The sequence below is a fragment of the Eutrema salsugineum genome, unplaced genomic scaffold (assembly GCF_000478725.1).
Source record: "Eutrema salsugineum unplaced genomic scaffold, Eutsalg1_0 scaffold_14, whole genome shotgun sequence".
Classification (NCBI taxonomy): domain Eukaryota; kingdom Viridiplantae; phylum Streptophyta; class Magnoliopsida; order Brassicales; family Brassicaceae; genus Eutrema; species Eutrema salsugineum.
The window spans coordinates 5730770-5749977 of record NW_006256877.1 but is presented as its reverse complement, the minus strand read 5'-3'; the positions used below and the strand labels follow the sequence as shown (position 1 = coordinate 5749977).

The 19208-nt window shown below is 33.0% G+C and overlaps 4 protein-coding genes across 5 annotated transcripts; 2 read left to right on the top strand and 2 right to left on the bottom strand.

Annotated features, from left to right (window-relative positions):
• Positions 1–1227: 1227 nt before the first annotated feature.
• LOC18022838 lies at positions 1228–2100 on the bottom strand. Its single transcript, XM_024158693.1, has one exon. It carries the CDS (start codon positions 2098–2100, stop codon positions 1228–1230), a length of 873 nt encoding a protein of 290 aa, XP_024014461.1.
• Positions 2101–2179: 79 nt separating this feature from the next.
• LOC18022837 lies at positions 2180–4237 on the bottom strand. Its single transcript, XM_006405711.2, has 8 exons — positions 3816–4237; positions 3454–3498; positions 3229–3361; positions 3080–3149; positions 2931–2979; positions 2742–2839; positions 2515–2653; positions 2180–2439 (listed from the first exon to the last, which is right to left on the bottom strand). The coding sequence occupies exons 1-8, from the start codon at positions 4152–4154 to the stop codon at positions 2266–2268; spliced, it is 1047 nt and encodes a 348-aa protein (XP_006405774.1). The 5' UTR covers positions 4155–4237; the 3' UTR covers positions 2180–2265.
• A 4851-nt stretch (positions 4238–9088) lies between these two features.
• On the top strand, positions 9089–12458 carry LOC18022836 (zinc transporter 5). Of its 2 annotated transcripts, none has more exons than XM_006405710.2 (9): positions 9089–9329; positions 10256–10448; positions 10556–10641; positions 10884–10968; positions 11299–11377; positions 11508–11647; positions 11742–11828; positions 11916–12028; positions 12130–12458. In XM_006405710.2, exons 1-9 carry the CDS (start codon positions 9280–9282, stop codon positions 12377–12379), a joined length of 1083 nt encoding a protein of 360 aa, XP_006405773.1. In that variant the 5' UTR covers positions 9089–9279; the 3' UTR covers positions 12380–12458. The 2 variants fall into 2 exon arrangements, with proteins under 2 accessions (XP_006405773.1, XP_024014352.1); XM_024158584.1 differs by having other exon boundaries at positions 10523–10641.
• Positions 12459–16181: 3723 nt separating this feature from the next.
• On the top strand, positions 16182–16780 carry LOC18022835. Its single transcript, XM_006405708.2, has one exon. The coding sequence runs from the start codon at positions 16202–16204 to the stop codon at positions 16661–16663; it is 462 nt and encodes a 153-aa protein (XP_006405771.1). The 5' UTR covers positions 16182–16201; the 3' UTR covers positions 16664–16780.
• The last annotated feature ends 2428 nt before the right edge of the window (positions 16781–19208 follow it).

Genomic DNA, 19208 nt, shown 5'->3' with positions numbered 1-19208 from the left:
TTCATTTTTTTTTTCAAAATTAGGGTTACTTTGTTTATATAATGGCATAAAAAATTCGGTTAAATTTTTTTCTTTCGGTTCAATTTTTGGTTAAATTATTTTTTTTCGGTTTAGCAGACTTCCATATTGAAGTCTACTAAGTTTAAATCCTAAATAATAAATTTTTTTCTTCTTAATTTAAAAACATAAATTTCCATTTATCAATATGAAAAAATAATTTATATACATTTGGGTTATAATTACAGAATTTATGAATGTAATTTTGATACCAAAATAATTTTTTCTAAATTTTAAAATTAAATTTCTAGATTTAATTACTTAGTAGACTTCATTTTGATAAACGAATTCTACTATAAGATTTCTTTCTCTCTTTAGTAGATTTTGTGAGAGTGTAAACGGTAATTAAGACATCCGTTTTTTGTTTACTCATACAGGATTAAATGATCTTTTCACTACTTTTTAAGATTATTTCTGCCAAATATTTTTTCAGAAGTCTACTTTTGTATTCAAAATCAAGTTTTAGTTTATTTTTAACAAAAATCCTTAAATTTTTACTGTATCTTTTTTAATCTTTTTTTATTCATTTCCCTTCCCAGTTTCAAATGAAAAGACACATCTGAGATTTATGAGAAAAAATAAAGGACACCTAAAAAAGATGGGAAGAAATAATAAAATTAAAAACAGAATAGGACAAGCATGAAATGAAATTGGTTAATTGTCACTTGACTTGTCTAACTTTCTAATTATCTTTTTTTGGTTGCTAACATTTTCTAGTCGTCTTCAATAACTAATTTATCATCATTTTGTAATAACATTGCAACCGGATTTCTTAGTATAGTCAATGAAACATTTTGATGCAAATACATTGGTTGTTACTTTACGTGGAAGTTCGGCTCTTACTCTAGCAATTGCGATCATCAATAAAGAAAACATATTTGAAAGCTCTGTTCGTTCGTTGTTTTTGGCGTAAAGTAAAGGACGTTTTGGTTAAATCGATTAATAAGTGTTGGTTTAGTTACATTTTGGCATAAAGTTTCAGTGACGATACAAGTTGCAAATCTACAACACAAATAATTGTTTAATCAATTCAACACAGTAATCTACAATATTAAATTTTTAAAAATCTGGAAATAAATAAACAAACTCAAGACTCGAAACTTAGAGAGGTTCAGAGAAAAAAAACAGAGAAACAGCGAAAGATTTTTTTTTTTTCTTACCAATAAAAAATCATTGAACTCTTCTTGTTTCACTTCCACTACCGAGAATTATCGATCTCAAACCAAACAAACTCCCCGACGGAATCATATCAAGAATCGAATTCACCCTAATCCCTCCTCCATTGCCACCGTAATTGTAACCTCTATAGTTCTTCTCCTTCAATGGCTGCTGCTGAAAACTACAGTTTGAAGAAGAAGAAGACGAAGAAAAAGAAGAAAGAGACGACGAAACCTGAAGCTTCTTAGTTTCTGTCTGTTTAGAATTCGAACCGGTCGGGTTTTTCGAAAGCAAAGGCAAACCAAACTCGGATTTGAGACTGTTGCTTCTTTTGTTAAACCCCCAAAACGATAATGTATTGGGTTTCTCTTCTGTCACCTTTGCTACTTCATCTTCCTCGATTTCTTCGATTTCCACAACCGGTTTAACATCTCCGATTGGATTCGTATCCGGTTTGATCAAACCGGTTTCATATATCCCCAGTTCGCGTCTCTTTTTGATTTTCTTAAACCCCATAAACGTCTGTCCATTGGGTCTCTCTTCGATCACCGCTACTTCTTCGTATTCATCGATTTCTTCTATTTCATGAACCGGTTTAACAGCTCCGATTGGATTCATCTCCGGTTTGAGTAAACTGGTTTTATCTTTCCCCGGTTCTGGACACTTTTTGATTTCTGTGGGGAGGATCATGCCGTCGTTGAAAAATTCTTCGGCGGACCACGAGCTCTCGCCGGAGATTACGCCGCCGGGAATTGAGAAATCGAAATTCAAGCTGGAATATTCCGACGGAGGTCTTAATGGGCTTTGCTCGATTGGTATGGAGCCAGTGTAGCAAAAGTCGTCTGAAAATGAGATTCTTGGACTGTGATTTGCATTTTCCGGCATTGTTACTAATTTTCTCAAGAAAATATTGGTGGGGATAGAAAAAACACTCCTTTTTTATATTCGAGGATTATGCATTAAGGGAATTAAATGAAGGAGTGATTATTGTCAAATGTTCGGCTAAAGTTTGGTTTATATTTGATTTTAGTGAGTCTATGCTACAAAACTCTAGTCTATTAAGCAGATAAATTTCCCGGTTTTAGACAAACCACAAAGCCAATACAAAAGAGCTTCTGCACCTTTTTCCCATGAACAATCTAGCATCATGTCATGAGCAACACCTTCAATACAAACCGGTTCAACATCATAAAACCGCCCGGTTTCCTTCAGACCTTCATCGTCCTGTAAAACCGTAACCCACTCCGGTTTAATGCAAGTACTAAGATTCAAACTTTCTGGTTCGGTTAGAAAACTTACCACTATGAAATCATCTTTGGCACCTAAAACAAGAACTTTTGTAGAATTTTCCATTGGTTTTGATACTGGAAGTGATGCGTTTAGCTTCCTCAGATCAAACAGTGGCATTCGAGAACTTTCTCTCATTAAATCTTGGTAACTAAAATAAAAAGAAAGAGAGAGGAACAATTCATTTAGACTATTGAAACTTTGATTTAAATGCTATTGATTTATAGTATAGGTTTTACCGCTTCACAAGTTGATCATCCATGGCTGAAGAGAAGAATGTTTCCCGGCAAAGAGGAATAGATGTCTGAAAACGCTTAGCAGCTAAACTGAGAGTGACCTGTTCAAGAACACAACCAAGAATCAAGAACATGACACAGAATTACAGAAACCATCCTTACAAGATCAAAAGACAGGAAAATAGAGTTTACCTTAAAAGCTGCTACTGGTTTAGAGAAGAGATAACGTAACACTAACCCGCTGAACAAGAAAGAGAGAGTCCCAAAAGTTATATATATGAGCTAAACAAGAAGAAAACTTCTATGGTATAGGAAAGAGCCAATAGGTTGTAATAAGTTACCTATTACCCGAAGGTGGAACCGAGCAAACCAGTACAGCTCCTGAAAGTTCTGGAAATGCATTTGTGGTTCCTAAGTCAAAAGAACACACTCACTGGTTATTGTGTAGGCTGATTTGAAAACGGTACTCATTCAATGAATTAGCCTTTACCTAAAGACTGTTTGTTTATGACATTTGCCAAGTAATATTGAACAACTAGCCCTCCAAAAGAATGACCGATAAGAACAGGAGGCGAAGAGCTTAGATTCGATTCGATGAAATCCACGATATCACTTGCGTGCGTCTACTACACAAAACAACTAAAGACTTTAAGGATCTTGGCTAAAATCCAAGAAAGACAATGCAAATTGCAATGATTAATCGAAATTCAAGTACCTGAAGAGTTCCAGCAACTGTTCCCAAAGGTTCATCACTTTCACCCTAAAGAATTTAAAGATCACAGATCACTTTAATTCAAAACATTTGCAGATTGATGCTCTTGACAGTATCAATATACCGTTAACAATGCTAAAGTCTAAACATTTCTATCACAACTACACAACTCACATAAAAAAGAACAGACTTAACCAAATCAATGTGTAGATATATTAACAAATAGATGCTCCTAAGTCCTAATCATGAAAACCAGATTTCACCACATCAATTTGCAGGTAGTGCTTAGGAAATTTCTAAACATTCAGCATAAGAAAGAAGAAAGTTTCATTATTTGAGAGTTGTAAATAAGAAAAGAGCTTTACCTGACCTAATAAGCTAATAGCATAAGAATCAAATCCAGAAGAAGAGAAGAAAGGTAACCAATGTTCAGCCCAACACCAAGCTGCGTGGTAGCTTCCATGTACAAACACCAATGGTGGATTATCTTTTTCGCTATTTCTTTGTCTTTCGTCTTCATCTTTCCTTTGCTCGATTACCTCCATTTTCAGACCAGAAGGAAGCTTGTGGAAAAGACGGTTTTGGCCCTTCTTCAGCTCGTACGGAACCGACGTTCTAGAAGAATTGCTGTTAACTGCCATGGGCTTGAATGTCATTTTCAGTGAGGAAAGGCATGGCAATGAGACAAGAGAAGACGAAGCCATTCGCGTGAAGGTCGAGCTTCTCCGGAGAGAGCTCTCAAGAAGACAAGAACTATCCTCACCGAACTTCTTTTGTCGTTTACTGTTTTACCCTCGCCTTTTTCGGATAATTGCAAGATGAAAAAAACCACTACTCTAAAAGATCGAACCGAACCGAAACAAACCAAAATATTTATACCTGATCAATAACAAAATAAACCGAAATGATCTGATATTGGGTGTTAACAGATATAAATAGTCGTACATTTTTTTCTTAAGAAATTCAAAAATAGATATGATCGTATTACTTAGTTTTCAGCATTAATTTTTTTTTTATTATATAAAGGAGAATGATTCAAAGTTAACAATTCTCAAAATCATAACACATGTCAAGATAAACGATCAGATTTTAACAAATTTTTAATTAATTTATAGTTATATTTAGAACTAATTTTATTTAAAATTTTATAATTATATAATAAGATATGTTCATTTAAAAAAAAAAACTAAATCCTCGTTATCATGTAGGTTAAATTAATTCTTAAATTTTCATTTAAAATATGAAATTATTATCAAATTAATTTAAATATATCATGCAAAACAAAACTTTCGTTGTTTTTTTTTGTGTTGGAACCATCACAAAAGAAAATGAAGACCCTGAAGTATTGTAAAGAATGTTTAAGATTATGATCTAATTTCGCCCAAGTCTTCCATGTGCTTGGTGAAATTCTCTTAAGAATTAGTTCGGATGTAAGGGGTAAGTACTCCCAAAAACATAAGAACTTTCTTAATCAAATTATCAATTATAGAATTATGGATTAATTTCATATAAATGATGGAATTATTATGAAAATAATCTAAATATACAATGCAAAATAAGTTTTTCGTTGATTTTTGTGTTGGAGTCATTGCAAAAGAAAATGAAGACTCTGAAATATCGTGAAGAATATTCGATATATTGAACTAATTTTGCCCAAATAATCCATGAGTTTGCTGAAATTTTCTTAAGAGTTAGTTTGGAAGTTAGAAGTAAGTTTTCCCAAAAACATAAGAACCTTCTTAGTCAAATCATCAACTTCAGTATAGACATTTTGGAGAAGAAGTCATGTGGTTCATGTTATAGTGGCCAAGTTTGATTTAACTATCTCTGCGACATCACACATCATTCGACATCAGTGTCACTAGAGATGATTTATTCCAGCACTCATACTTGCAGTTTGAAGTATTGTCACCAGATGAGATGAGAGGAGTTCCACTTTGAAGTTTACATATGAAATTGGCTTTGATCAGAGATGTGCCTTCCCTTATTCACAAAAGGCATTTGCCTTAGGCCACTAATAAAATTTCAAAAATTATGGGCCACATCTTTGTAACAAGTAGTTTAATTAGTAGGTTGAATTAACTTTTATATGTGATTTTAACCATTACTAGATGAATACCCGCGCAAAGCGCAGGTAGTTTACGTTATTTTTTATAAGTTTTTATTTATTTTTTTAGTCATTTTACAATTTATTTTGTAGCATTATCTTTAAATGAGATATTATTTGCAATTATGATATTTTTATAAGTACTATGATTTTTGGTCGAATCGTCTATGTAATGTTGTGTTATATATAATTTTAGATTTCTTGATATTTGGTTTTTGAGTTCGGCTCTTTTATTCTTTGTTTTTGTTCTTATTTGATTGCAAGTAGGTTGTATTCTCTTATAATTTATAAAATAAAATTGTTATCTTGAACTGGTTTATCGTATTCTTGATGATTTAACTTAGTATTAGTTTAATAGTGTATAAAATGATGTATTATAAATAATTTTATGATATTTGGTTTTTGAGTTGGTCTCTTTTATTCTTTGTTTTGTTCTTATTTGATTGCAAGTAGGTTGTATTCTTTTATACTTTTATAATATAAAAATGTTATCTCAAATTGATTTATTGTATATTTGTTGATTTAACTGAGTAAGTTTTTAATAGTCTATGAATTTTAAATAAATTTGAATTTGAATGACAACATTTCGTATAAGTGGTGTTTTTAAGAACCTAAACCCAAATCAATTGTTGTCTTGGTAAAATATATAATTTCAGATTCATTCAAATACTCTCCAAATCGTCTCTTCTATTACTTTATTTTATTTTTTATTTCTTTGATCGGCTAAAATTTTCTTGGCTTTACAACTCTCTTTCTGATAAATAGTTTGTCTGTTGTTTTTGGTGTAATATAATTCTCCTGTATAGATACTTGTCGTTTCAGGAATGTAGAGCAAAGAAACAAAACATAGGAAGCAAACCATATCTCTCGATTAAATTGTTTCTTCCCTGAGAAATTTTGTGTTAGTTTGATATGTTTTTATAATCTCTAAACTTAAAATCCTTTTAAGTAATCTTTTTTTTTTGTTTTGACCTCCATTTTGTGCTTCTTATTTTTAATTAAAGAAACTAAACTCTTTTTTTCTTGGGAGATAATAACTAAATTATTTTCTATTAAACTGTTGGTTCTACTTGGTAGGCGTTAAGTTTAAATGGAAGAAAACATAGCAACATCTGAATTCTATGGTTCTTATGTTCCATTCCTCGTCGTTCATTTATCTAAGTTAACGTGGAGTACCTTTATTGTTATCATCAGTAATGCACCAGGTGAGGAGAAGTCTTATTCAACACCAAATTATATATTATTTGCATGAATACCCTATGGGTAAAAGTTAGTAAATTCCAGAATTGAATATGCAAAAAGCTTTGATTACTCATGGAAGTCAAAACTCTCACTCCCTTCCTCACCATTTCATTTCTCACTCGAGTATCCATTCTCAACCCTCTGAGTTTAATCTTATGCATCAATAGAGGGAACACTCATTTGATTTTGTCTTCTCTTAGGCAAGCGTTAGCTTTGCTGATACTTAACATCACTGATACATCTGTAAATAAAAAACATACAAAACATGTGAAGACAAATCAAGGAAAGTTATGGTAAAATTTTTAAAAAATTACAGAGAGCCAAATGACCAAGAGCAGAAGCTGACATTTCCACGACTCAAGCATCTTAATCAGTGGTGTGATGGCACCTCTTTGGGCAATGTGCAGTTGTGCACCTGCCTGATTATGTTGCCAGATATGTTGAATATGTTCTCTCTGGTTTGAATCCATCATCTATTTATGTTATCAAAAGAACCTGATCAGTTTGAGTTAACATATGTTAAGAGTATAGTACAACATGTCAAGAAAGAGACACGCTTCATACCTTGCAATCTGAAACATGTGCAACAAATTGACCTATTAATAATGATGCTTCTCTATGTGTTTCCAAACAATTGGAGCTGTAGCAGATATCATAGCAAACGGTTACAAAACATATTTTATATTTTCAAGAGTAGACAACTGTTTCAGCAGAAGTAGAGTGGGAGACAAATAAGCATAACTCAGTAGACTAATTACTGGTTTTAAGGCACCTGCACGGATAACCTCTCTTGCCCCAATCTGAAAAGTCCATAGTAGATTAGAAGGAACTTAATAAAGCAAACCAATTGCCAACAATATAAAGTAAGATAAAGAACCAACTGCTTCACCATGCACATAAGAATCTTCCTACTAAAGCATCAATAAAAGCATGAACAAAGCCTTCAACTCCGGAATCTACATAGTTTCTTATTACGTAAGAAATATGTCCCTTATAAGCCTTCACAAAACAAAACATACTTGAATTTTGTTCTCATCATTTCTAAATGAAACCGTTCGCAAGCCCCCTGCAGCATCCCTCTGTGTACTTTAAAATCCAAAAAATCTAAAAGTTCAACAAGTGGTGGAATGCCACCTTCAACCCTGAAAAGAAATTGAAAAGGTGTAAAATGAAATCAGGCATAAGCAATAGCAACACCATATATGAATATTAGATAAAATCAAATACATGGGTTGAATTATGTAGATCTTAAAATATCAAATTCCAGTGAAAAAGCCAACCACCTCCTAATTTAAACCTCGCCTCGTTGGCGATGATAAGCCCAGAAAAAACCTAGGTCTCCCTCGACGCACTTATCTCACATAATGCACTGAAATCTGGAGAATTGATTTAGGGTTCTACTTGGAGAAAGCTCCCCGAGACGATGATGATTCACTAATCAGTTGAACAATGATTGATCTTCACAATTTTATTTTTGGCGCAGAATTAATGAGATAAGTGAAGAAGAGAGAATGTGAAGAAAGGTGAGCGTTTTTCTGCGTGTTTTAATTATCTTTATGAACTGAGATTATATTAAACGTAATATTATACCAAGAAGAGAAAAGGTAAAAAGTCATAAAAACTTCACAGAAGACACATGCTTTTAATTATTGGGTTGGACACGTGTCGTCTCCAAAGGTGATGACGTGTCACTCTCCTAGAGAGAGTTCTTCGTCTTTTATATATAAGATAAGTAGATTGTATGATTAAATTTTAGGATTTTAAACAAAATATCATACACTTACATTTATATACTTATATTATTATATCAATACATACATAAAATGGAATAAATGGAATAAATGACTAAATTCTTACTTTAAAATAGAATTTAGCTTATAATGATACATAAAATTATTAAAAAAAGTTTAAACTAAAAAAAAATACAAAAATATAAAGTTTGTCTTAGGCCTCTATAAATCTAGGCACGACACTGGATATGTGGTTTGACTAGACATTGGTTAGAACTATTTTCAAAAGAGGATGCCTTGTTATTATTATACACTTTCAAGCTAAATGTAAACTATATCAAACTCAAATCAAACCAAAGCTAAAAATTTTATTTGGTTTCGGTTGATAAAATTAAAATTGAAAACCAAAAAACAGAACCCAAATCGAAACTAAACCGGATCTCTAGATCGGTTTCAAAATCAAAGGTTTGCTTTAGAATCCGGCTGCTTTTGAATGGGCTTTACGAAACGAAGGCCCAATATCAAATTCTGTTTCTCTTGATCTCGCGACTTCAGCTTCGGGACCTTGGGTTCCTCGACGAAGAAGACGACGATTCTTCTTCGATCACAAGTTAGACGCGATTTCGTCTTCTTCAGTTACATCGTCTTTAGATTCTGAGCTCGAGTTCGTAGTGGGAGGATATTGGATTTAACAGTATTTTATAATTTCTACTGGATTTAAGCACCCCGTAATTTTCGGAAGCTAGGCTAATGATGTCCCCGAAGCAAATCTCCGACGATCGAGGATCTCCACATTTCAGGTAGCTTCATATCTAAAGTTTCGATTTGATTTCTCTGTTTCTCGGGTGTGCTTTCTTCTTTGCTAATTTGATTGTGTAGAAATGAAAATTTCGAAACGAAGTTTCGACTTGCTGCAATGGAATTGTTTCAAATTGCACTGAAATGTTACTTCTGAATTGGAAATCTCATTTACTCGATTATCCTGAAGTTGATACAGAAACAAAATTTGGTTGAAGCATTGATTTGAGTCCTCAAACTCGCTACCTTAAGCTTTTAGCTCACTATATCTTCGATTCAGTTCTATGGCATCTAGTGAATAGAGAACCATAAGAAGAAACTGTTTCTTTTCGTATTACAGAAGGTTCGTATGTTGAAAATTTGAAGATTGCGAGTTAATTAGTTTCTGATTTGGTATGTGATGGCCATTTTGCTAGTAGCTTTTAGATTGATTCAGATTGGGATGAAATGTGTAATGTAGCTTGGATTTATTTTCTTTGTTTTATCATCACTCTGAATTGGAAATCACAATTCCTCGATTTAATTGAAGTTAATGCAGCAATATAATCAGGTTAAAGCACTGATTTTAGTCTTTATATCCCCTAGCTTAGTTCACTGTGTTTTGATTCAATGCAATGGAATCTAGTGAATAGAAGTTCAAGATTGCAATTTAATTAGTCTCTGATTTGGGATGTTATGGTCATTGCGAGTAGTTAGTTACAGAAAGTTCTACTTTTTTCTTTGATCTATCTAGATTCATTAATCCTAAGGGTTTGGAGTTCTGTTGTGGGAACTCGTTTGATTGTTCGAAAGGATAACTTTGAGCATTCTTGTAGTTTTCATTCGTCTGCCCTTGTTTGGCCATTGGCTAAGAACTGAGTGCTTTCTTGTAATCTGGAATCGAATTTTAGTTTTTGTAGTAATGTGTTTTTTCCCTCTTTGTTTGCAGGCATACCCCTTTCCAGATAATCCATCTCATCGGGAACTTTTTTAGGATATGGTCAGTTTATTCTATGTACCGGTACTTGAATCAGACAGGAGCGCCTGTTGTTCTCTTTCTATTCTGCTGTTTGGTGCCGTCATCCATCATCTTCTTGATTCTTCAGAAACCATGGAAAGGAAGGGCACTTTCCAATCAACAGGTTCTCTTTGTTATATCCAATCTGATACGTATAAACGGAAATTTTTGGACTAAATTATTCCTTTTCTGTTTTAGCTACTAATTTATGAGGCGGCTTTTATCATTCAGATTGTACCTTCTCTTATCAATGGAGTCATCACAGCTCTATACTTCATCTTGTGGGGAAAGGGTCTTAAGTCTTGTGGACCGCTTAGGTATTATTTATTAGTTCTTAAGCATTCATACTACCATAAATTCTCCTCTGTTCTTATCTGTCTTACTTTCTTAGGATCTACCCTAGATTTTGGCTTCTGCAAGTTAGGGTAGTTAAAAGTTTACCTCTGAGCAAGATGGTCCCAGTTTGGCAGTTTGGTTCAATGCTCATGGAAATTGTGGACTTACAATTCTTTCTGCAATTCGGTTTTACTTGCTTATTCTCTTTGTATATTATTGGCAGAGCAATCTTGTCAGAGTACTCTGGTGCTGTTCTTGGAGTACTTTCTGGAGTATTATATGGACGGAGAGGCCATGTGTGGAAGAAGGTAATCATCTGAATTATTTGTAATTCAAAAGTTGTCTAGCACGGTTTACATAGGGTTTGCTGTTTACCTGTAGTGCTAGGTTGTCTATACCCTCGGCATGCATAAGCTCACTAGTCTCGCAGACAAACTATCTAGAGGTTTAACTTGTGCAATATTTTTTAGCTTTTTATGATGTTTCTCCTGGCTTATCTATGTACTTATATTTGCTTGCATTATAATCAATAATATGAGTTGAGTTGAATATGAAAGATCAATATTGTTAACATATCAATAAGGATGATTATTCGAAGCCTACGACAATATTCCTCTCATATTTCCAAATCATGTCAGGTAGGTGGCCTTATCGCAATGCTGGTAGCTCTTTTTTTCTTGTCTCAAGGATGGGCGACATCAACTCTTTCCCCTTTTTATATCCTTTCACACAAGTTCTTCTCTTTTGTCTACATGTTTTTTTTTTCTCTCGCTCTCTTTATCTTGTTTCATTTTAACTATCTATGGATAGCGTACGTGTTGGTTTGTTTACCTTAACAACAAAGAACCATCAAAAGATAGTACTGAAATTAAAGAGGAAGAAGTACTAACAGAACAAGCACTAGGTCTGATGGGAATGATGATACCCGTTTTTGCTGGAATCTTATCAGCATTAAGGCGAGTTATTGCACGCCGTGTTTCTCTAAAGGTACTGCTCTCTGATTTCCTCGATTCCGCTAGTTCTCTCTCTTCTCTCATAACTGCTTCATCATATTCAAGCAAAAAATTCTCCTCTTTTACAGAACCAGCAGAAGAAACGACTTCATGCGATAACCATTACTTCTGCAACCTGTTTCTTGTTTCCTGTTGCCATGTGGGACCTTATCATAGTAAGCGAACATATAATGTATCGAAGATGGCGTTTTTCTTGATTATTCAAGGCCAGTTTGGTTCACTAACATCAAATTATACTTCAGGGGTCATCTTCTGGGAAAACATCTGAGTTGCCATTTTCTGCGTGGGCTTTCCTTAGCACCATTGTTTTCGGGATCATCCTAATATTCTATGTCGACAACATTGCAGAAGAGAGGTTTCCTAAAACTTTACCCTTTTATTTCAATCTTTACATTGCATGTACAAAAAGCAACAAATATTTTATATACATTTGTATGTATATGTTTGTTTTGGCAGGTTGCATATGGTGTTTTCTTCCCCAAAGCATTTAATGGTCGCAGGTGCATGCATAATAGTCATGGAGATTGCATACGAGATGGATTTTTCTCTTCCAGGTTTCATTGTCTGTTGCTTAGTATTAGGGTTTGGAATATTCGAGGCAACATCTCTAGAACGCAGCAAAAAAGACTCTTCGCTGAAATCAGAAGATCCATCAAATGGAATCCTTGGTAATGACTTTGATACTTCTCCTATTCTTCCAATATAGCCAAAAGCTGACAATATTTTCACCATACTAACGACGTCGTACTACTATTGAAATGTTCTTGTCTTTGACGATGTAAATCTTTCTTGATCTGTTTTTTTTTACCCTTTTTCTCAATCTTTGTACCTTCCATCTTTCATTTTTTTTTTCTTGGAGAAGCATCTAGATTTTTTTGGTTTGGAGTAGACATAGATACACCTTGATGAACCTATTCATGGTTATTATTTTAATTTAGTTATCAAACTTAACTTATTCAACATACATAACTTTTTCAACACTCAACTTACTAGCCATTTCTATTCTAAGATGGCTATTCCAATCTTTGTCTATTCCTATCTTTTTAAGTGTTTTCGGTTTGCCCCAGCCGAAGAAGAGCTTATATTCCTTGTGAGTGTAAATGAGATCTTGTTAGTAGACCTCAAACTCGTGGAACAAAGACCCCTGCAACGCTTAATCATTTGAAAATTACATTGTTTTAATGTTTTTTGAAAAGTACACTTCTCTTATATGTAAAAAGACTTTTTGACCTAATTTAAATCAGAAATTACAAAAATTGGAATAATAATATGATAATACCTTCGCTCGATTCCAAGAAATGTGATTCAGTGATTTACTTGTCCTTTGGAACCATGTCGAACTTCAATAACGAGCAGCTGGCTCGGAAATGTAAGGATAGTGCAGCCAAGGTTAGGTACTTATCATACTCATAGAGACCCTTGTAGCTATAATTTCTCTACTTTTATTTTTTTCGAAACGTAATCCTCTGTTTTGTTAAGAGATAACTAATGGTCTAGGATATTTTTGCATTAATTCTCTGTGTATTTTTTTTTGGCTCAACAAATCATATTACCCAAATCTTAGTTACAAAGCGTTCTTATCTTCCTCAACAAAGACAAAGGGAATGATCCAATTTGGCAAAATAGAATATAATTTAGGGACATTATTCATAAATGAAAAAGTCTCCTTAGCTATCTGTCCGCCACTCCATTACTTGCATGTGGAGAAAACGTTACCTTATGATCGTCGATTCGGGAGAGAAGATGTATATCTTGATAAACTGCATTGAGAATAGGCCAGAAGTTATCCTCAGTGTTTTAAATTAAGAGAAATTAGATGGAAAACATGATTCAGAGCTCAAATTAGTACTACAGTAAAATCTCTATAAATTAATACTCGATAAATTAATAATCACTATAAATTAATAAATTTTACTGGTCCCAAGTCGGACCAATGTAAAAATCCATCAAATTCGATAAGATAATAAGATAATAATTTTTTTTGAAATCCCTATGTAAATATATGGTCCCAACAAAAACATAAATTAATAATTCTATACATTTATACAAATATTTGTAAATATAGTATTCTAAAATATGACTAATGTGTTTGTTTTTTTACTTAAAGTTGAAATCTCAATGGATCTTATTTCTTTAGTTATTATATCAGTAGTTTCTATTGATGTTTTACGATAAACATTCAAAATTTATGATAATTTTTAATGTGATAATTGATTTTTTTATCTGTAAATGTTTTTAAATATATTGTAGTGTAATCTTCAATTTTATCATCAATAATACGGATAGTAGCCATAGTCTTTTTATAAATTTTAAACTTATGAACATTTATATTTTTACATGGATAATCCAATATGATATTAAAAACTATTTTATTGCGATAGTTATGATTGTTAAACATAATTTACATTACAAAATTTGTTAAAATTTTAAAATATAACATTATTCCAAATAAATTTTTAGAAAATTATAAGCAGAAAGCAAATTTGTTTTTATAAATTAATAATTATTAATTTATAAATAAATTAATATCACGATAAATTAATAAAATATTTAGGTCCCGACATTATTAATTTATAGAGGTTTTACTGTATTATAATATTCAGTTTATTACTTAAAAAATTACCCAAAACCTTTTTACTAGCTGGGACTATCAATTATTTTTTCTCTGTTTTTTTTTATTTACACATTCAATTTCTCTCTTCTCTCTCCACATTTTCTCTTTTAAAAAAAAACTTTATTGCTCTTCTTTATTTTCTTTTTTTTTTCTAGAAAAACTTAATGTTAATGATTTTGATAATGAATAAGTTGTCTACATTTATACGATTATTTTGTCAGTAGTCACCTTCTCAAAAACATACATAACTATGATATTTTAATGCTTTAAATATTTTTCTATGTGTTTATTGATTTGATGATGAATTACTCATCTATATTTAGACGACTATTTCGTCAGTAATCATCTTCTTGAACACCTACATTATCATAACTATGATGCTTTATTGCTTCAAAAAATTTCTTCCTTATGTGTATACATTTATAGTCGTCTACATTTACATGACTATTTCGTAGGTAGTTACCTACTCAAGTACCTACATAACTTTAGTGCTTTAATGCTTCAGGTTACTTTCTTATGTATTTATTATGAGTGATATGGTGATGAGTTAGTCGTCTACATTTAGACGTCTATTTCGTTAGTACTGATCTACTTGAGTACCTACGTTAACATAACTATGATTTTTTTTGTGTATACATTTATAATCATCTACATTTAGACAACTATTTCTTCAGTGGTCATCTACTCGTGCACCTACATTAACATAACTATGATGCTTTAGTGCTTCAAAAATTTTCTTTCTTATGTGTATATATTTATAATCCTCTACATTTACACGATTATTTTGTCAGTAGTCACCTATTTGAGTACCTACATAACTATGGTATTTTAGTATTTCAAAATTTTCTCTTGTGTTTTTATTGTGAGTGATTTGGTAATGAATTAGTCGTCTACATTGAGGTTACTATTTCGTCATTAGTCATCTATTCGAACACTTACATTAACATAACTATGAAAATCAAATTTTCTTATGTGTATATATTTAGTTATCCACATTTAGACGACTATAACTATGATGCTTTAATTCTTCAAAACAAAATTTACTTGAACATCTACATTGTCGTTGTAATTATTTAATTTGTTAACAAAGATTAAAAAAATAGTCATTTGTTTTAGTTGTCATAATAGTCATCTGTTTTGTTAAAAGATAGATATTTGTTTTGTCCTTTAGTGATAGAAGAAAGAGATGCAGTTTTTGCAGACTCATGTACAAGGATTTTCTCGATATTTTCCACCTTTGGACTACTGTTATTTTCTCAGTTGACTATTTTTGATGATAGATGTCAAATTCTTTTTGTAAAGAGTATTATTCTTGCGAATCATTCTTAAATTAAACATATAAACATTTTGTGATAATGAAACCATTCTTAAGTTCTCATGAAAAAAAAGTCAAACAAAAGTATTACGTTGTTAAATGTAGGCCCCACATTATGGAATGCATGGGTGTACACATAGTCACATACCCAAAAGAACTAAAGAAGCACACGAGATACATTTAATTACACAATAGAAACGCTCGAGCACCATTAATTAATGCTTGATTTTCTCTTAATGACCAACTTTCGTTATATAACCAAAACTTCACGTTTATCCCCTTTTCCATCTAATAGCTTTAATTATTATCTTTCCTTGTTTCCTTTTTTTGTGTTCGATTCTTTTTCTTCTGTTGAAAATTTGTGCTCGATTCTTTAATGCTTTTAATTTCTCTCTATTTTTTGTGTTCGATTCATTGCTCTCACCATTATAGTTTTTGAGCTCTTTTGAAAAAAAAAAAAGCAAAGTCGTTGAAGACTCATACGTGTACGCACAACAAGTAATCTATCGATGCTGACTACGCGTTTTATAAACGGAAATAACTTTTGAGTATTACCTTAGTTATCTAAAGTATAAAACACTAGTGTTAAAATGTGATGAATGCACGTGGATTCTATGAAGAAAGCTCGAGTAAGCTCGGTGTATGAAGGCAAAGAGAGAAATAAATCAAGAAAAGGAGAGGAAACTCGAAAGGATCATTCAAAACACGCGAGAATGACCGCGAAAGCTCGAATGAACGTTCACAAAGAGAGCATGAAATATCTTCCTAAACATAAGAAACCGATGATGATCATGAAGTCGATGAGAAAGAACGAAGAGAAGCTAGATGATCCAAAAAGTGTTGTTGCTAGGGTTCTTGAAAAGGAAAAAGTGGAGAAGAAGGATGATGTTGCGGTGAAGAATTTGGAGGAAAAGACGGAAATGCCCTTTTCAGGGTTGGTCGAGGATTGGCCGCAAACGTTAACTTATGAAGAGGAGTGGACGTGGTTCGCGTTTGCGTTCGGGTGGGGATGGTGGTGGCGTTATGACGCGGTCATGAGTGGTGAGAGTTGGTTTAACTAAGACTTGTAATGAAAGGGTTTTTCTCACAATCTATTTTAGGTTGGTGCACTGAGATATCGACCTAGCTAGATCATAGTATCTTCTTAAAGGATTGAATTTCATTTTTTGCATATCCTTGTTCGCATAGAGTGCTTTTTTTTTTCATTTTTGTTCTTAGTGTTTACAAAGCTTCAAATGAAATCTTTGTATCTCGGTCGAATTCAGTAATTAAACATTCATCTTACCATAACTTTGATTCTACTGAGAGAATATATCATATTCCATACACAAAAAGAAAGAAAAACAATTTGAGTTTTAAAAAGATATTAATAGAACACAAACGATTTCATCATAATTTTTTTTTTTGTGTGATTTCATCATAAATTGTTGATAAACCAGCACAAACCATTATATATGACTAAGGAATCAAACATTTGAAAGAAGATGAGACTTAATTATTATATATAAAGTGATGTAAACACAAGGTAGCGATGGATTCACGGGATAGACCAAGTTAGAAGAAATCTTTAACCCAAAAGGTCTTTCAAGGATTATCCATACAAAAAATGATACAGAAGATGGATATGGATTGAAGTTTTGAAAATGATCTGTGATAAAGGCAATGGGAATCCACACTAAGTACTATGTGCTAAATCCAAACAAAACTACAAGCAGAAAATAGATGATTTTTTAAATTTCTTTGAAATTATTAAATTTTTGAATAAAAGAATGAGATCCAAGAATTTACATAGAGATTCTTGGATTTGGGACACATAAACTAGCCGTTGGTGCCATATTGATATGAGGCAAGACGTGTTGGAGCTTTCTTGAAGAATACTCGACTGATGTTCAAAAAAAAAAAAGAAGGATACTTGACCATTGATTTATGGAAGGATTACTACACTAACTTTAGAAAGTATCTATATTATTTGTTTTGCGCACTTTTATTTTTTTTACAAAACTAACCTAGCATACCCAAAACACTCTTTTTGCCTTTGTTAAAAAAAACTAATTTTCACATATTATGAACTTTACAACAAAAAAATACAATAAATCTACCAAACTACTTATCGTTTTCCAAATATATCTACCAAACTTACCTGAAACAAAAAAAATTAGGGTTGCGGGTTTTACAGAAAAAAACTTACACCGCCGTCAACCTCCGTGACACCACCATTTCTTCGAAACAACATCTGTCCAGTGCGGTTGTGCGCGATGCGGCGAGAACGCCGCTTAAGAGTCGTGCCAATATTTCCGAAATCTCTAACACCAACAGTAAAACTCCTCCTCCGCCAAACAGAAAGTAGAAGATGAAGGGAAAGAGGAAGACGAAGAAGAAAGAAGAAAAAATAAGAAAAATGAGGATATATAAGAAAAAAAACAAACCTGAACAAGTTTCTGAACGGCGATTGAGGCAAGAACTGTGTGGATCTGTGAAACAAAAGGAAAGCTGTGAAGAGAAAGCTGTGAAAAAAGGGAGGCTGCCAAGTTATGAAGAAGAGCAGCTCCATGGGAGAAAAAAAAACGGCGCAGGAGAAAGAGAGAGAGAAGAAGATGAATTAGGGTTTTTTTTTTGGGTGACTTGGGTATAAACTAACAATTGAGGAGATAATTAGGTTTGTACGTAACTATAAAAATAAATTGGGAAGAGATTGTGGACAAAATTTTTCGTTCCCCGATTTGCCCCTACTCAAAAAGGCCAGCGATATTTTGGGAGGCTATACTTACCCGACATAGCATTTAATGTTCTGATTCTGCAGGTTTATTTGGAGAAAATCCGCCGCCTGACACAAGGATTTCTTCTCTTCCCAATATCTAATTATTGCATGGCCGCTAATGTCTCTAATAGTGACGTTTAATCGATAACAATTATTTTAATATTAGTTAGACCTCTATTTAAAGCATCGGCGTTAATGAAAGTGAAACACAACTCTTTACTTCATTTATTACAGAGCAACCTCGTTTTCTTCTGTAACAGGTTCTGGAGGACATTGAATAAGGGTGGAAGGTCTTGGATTTCCGATTACAGCTGGTAACTTCTCTGTATTTTTCCTTAGTTATCCCTGTTTTTTCGAACTTACATATAACCAGGTTATGTATAATGTCAAAAGTATCGTCAAATCTCGATATCTCAGTTATCTAATCATCACCTTTTCTGTTCACATAATTAGGTGCGATGACTCTACATGTCTCCGTAATTCGAGGGGTGTGGAAAAAACAAAGTGATGCGAGTTGGATCCATGAACCAGACGAAATCGGCATACACGCATCGGTCGAAATGAACGAGAGAGAGTCTTTCTAATCGATGACAAATGTAATCAAAATCGGTTTGAAACTGGTGGAGGAAGACAAGGTCGAGGTGACATACGTTTGGCCGAGATGGATCCTGGGACCTGATTGGCGTAAAGCAGCACCTATCCTCATTTTGAATGATGAAGATACTGCTCTATTTTTAGCGATCAAGGCAGACATAGATGAGGTGTTCCTTAGAGTTAGGGTTCACCGTGACAGTCCGAAAATTACTGGAAATATGAATGCAGAAACACTTGATTTAAACGCTAACTTA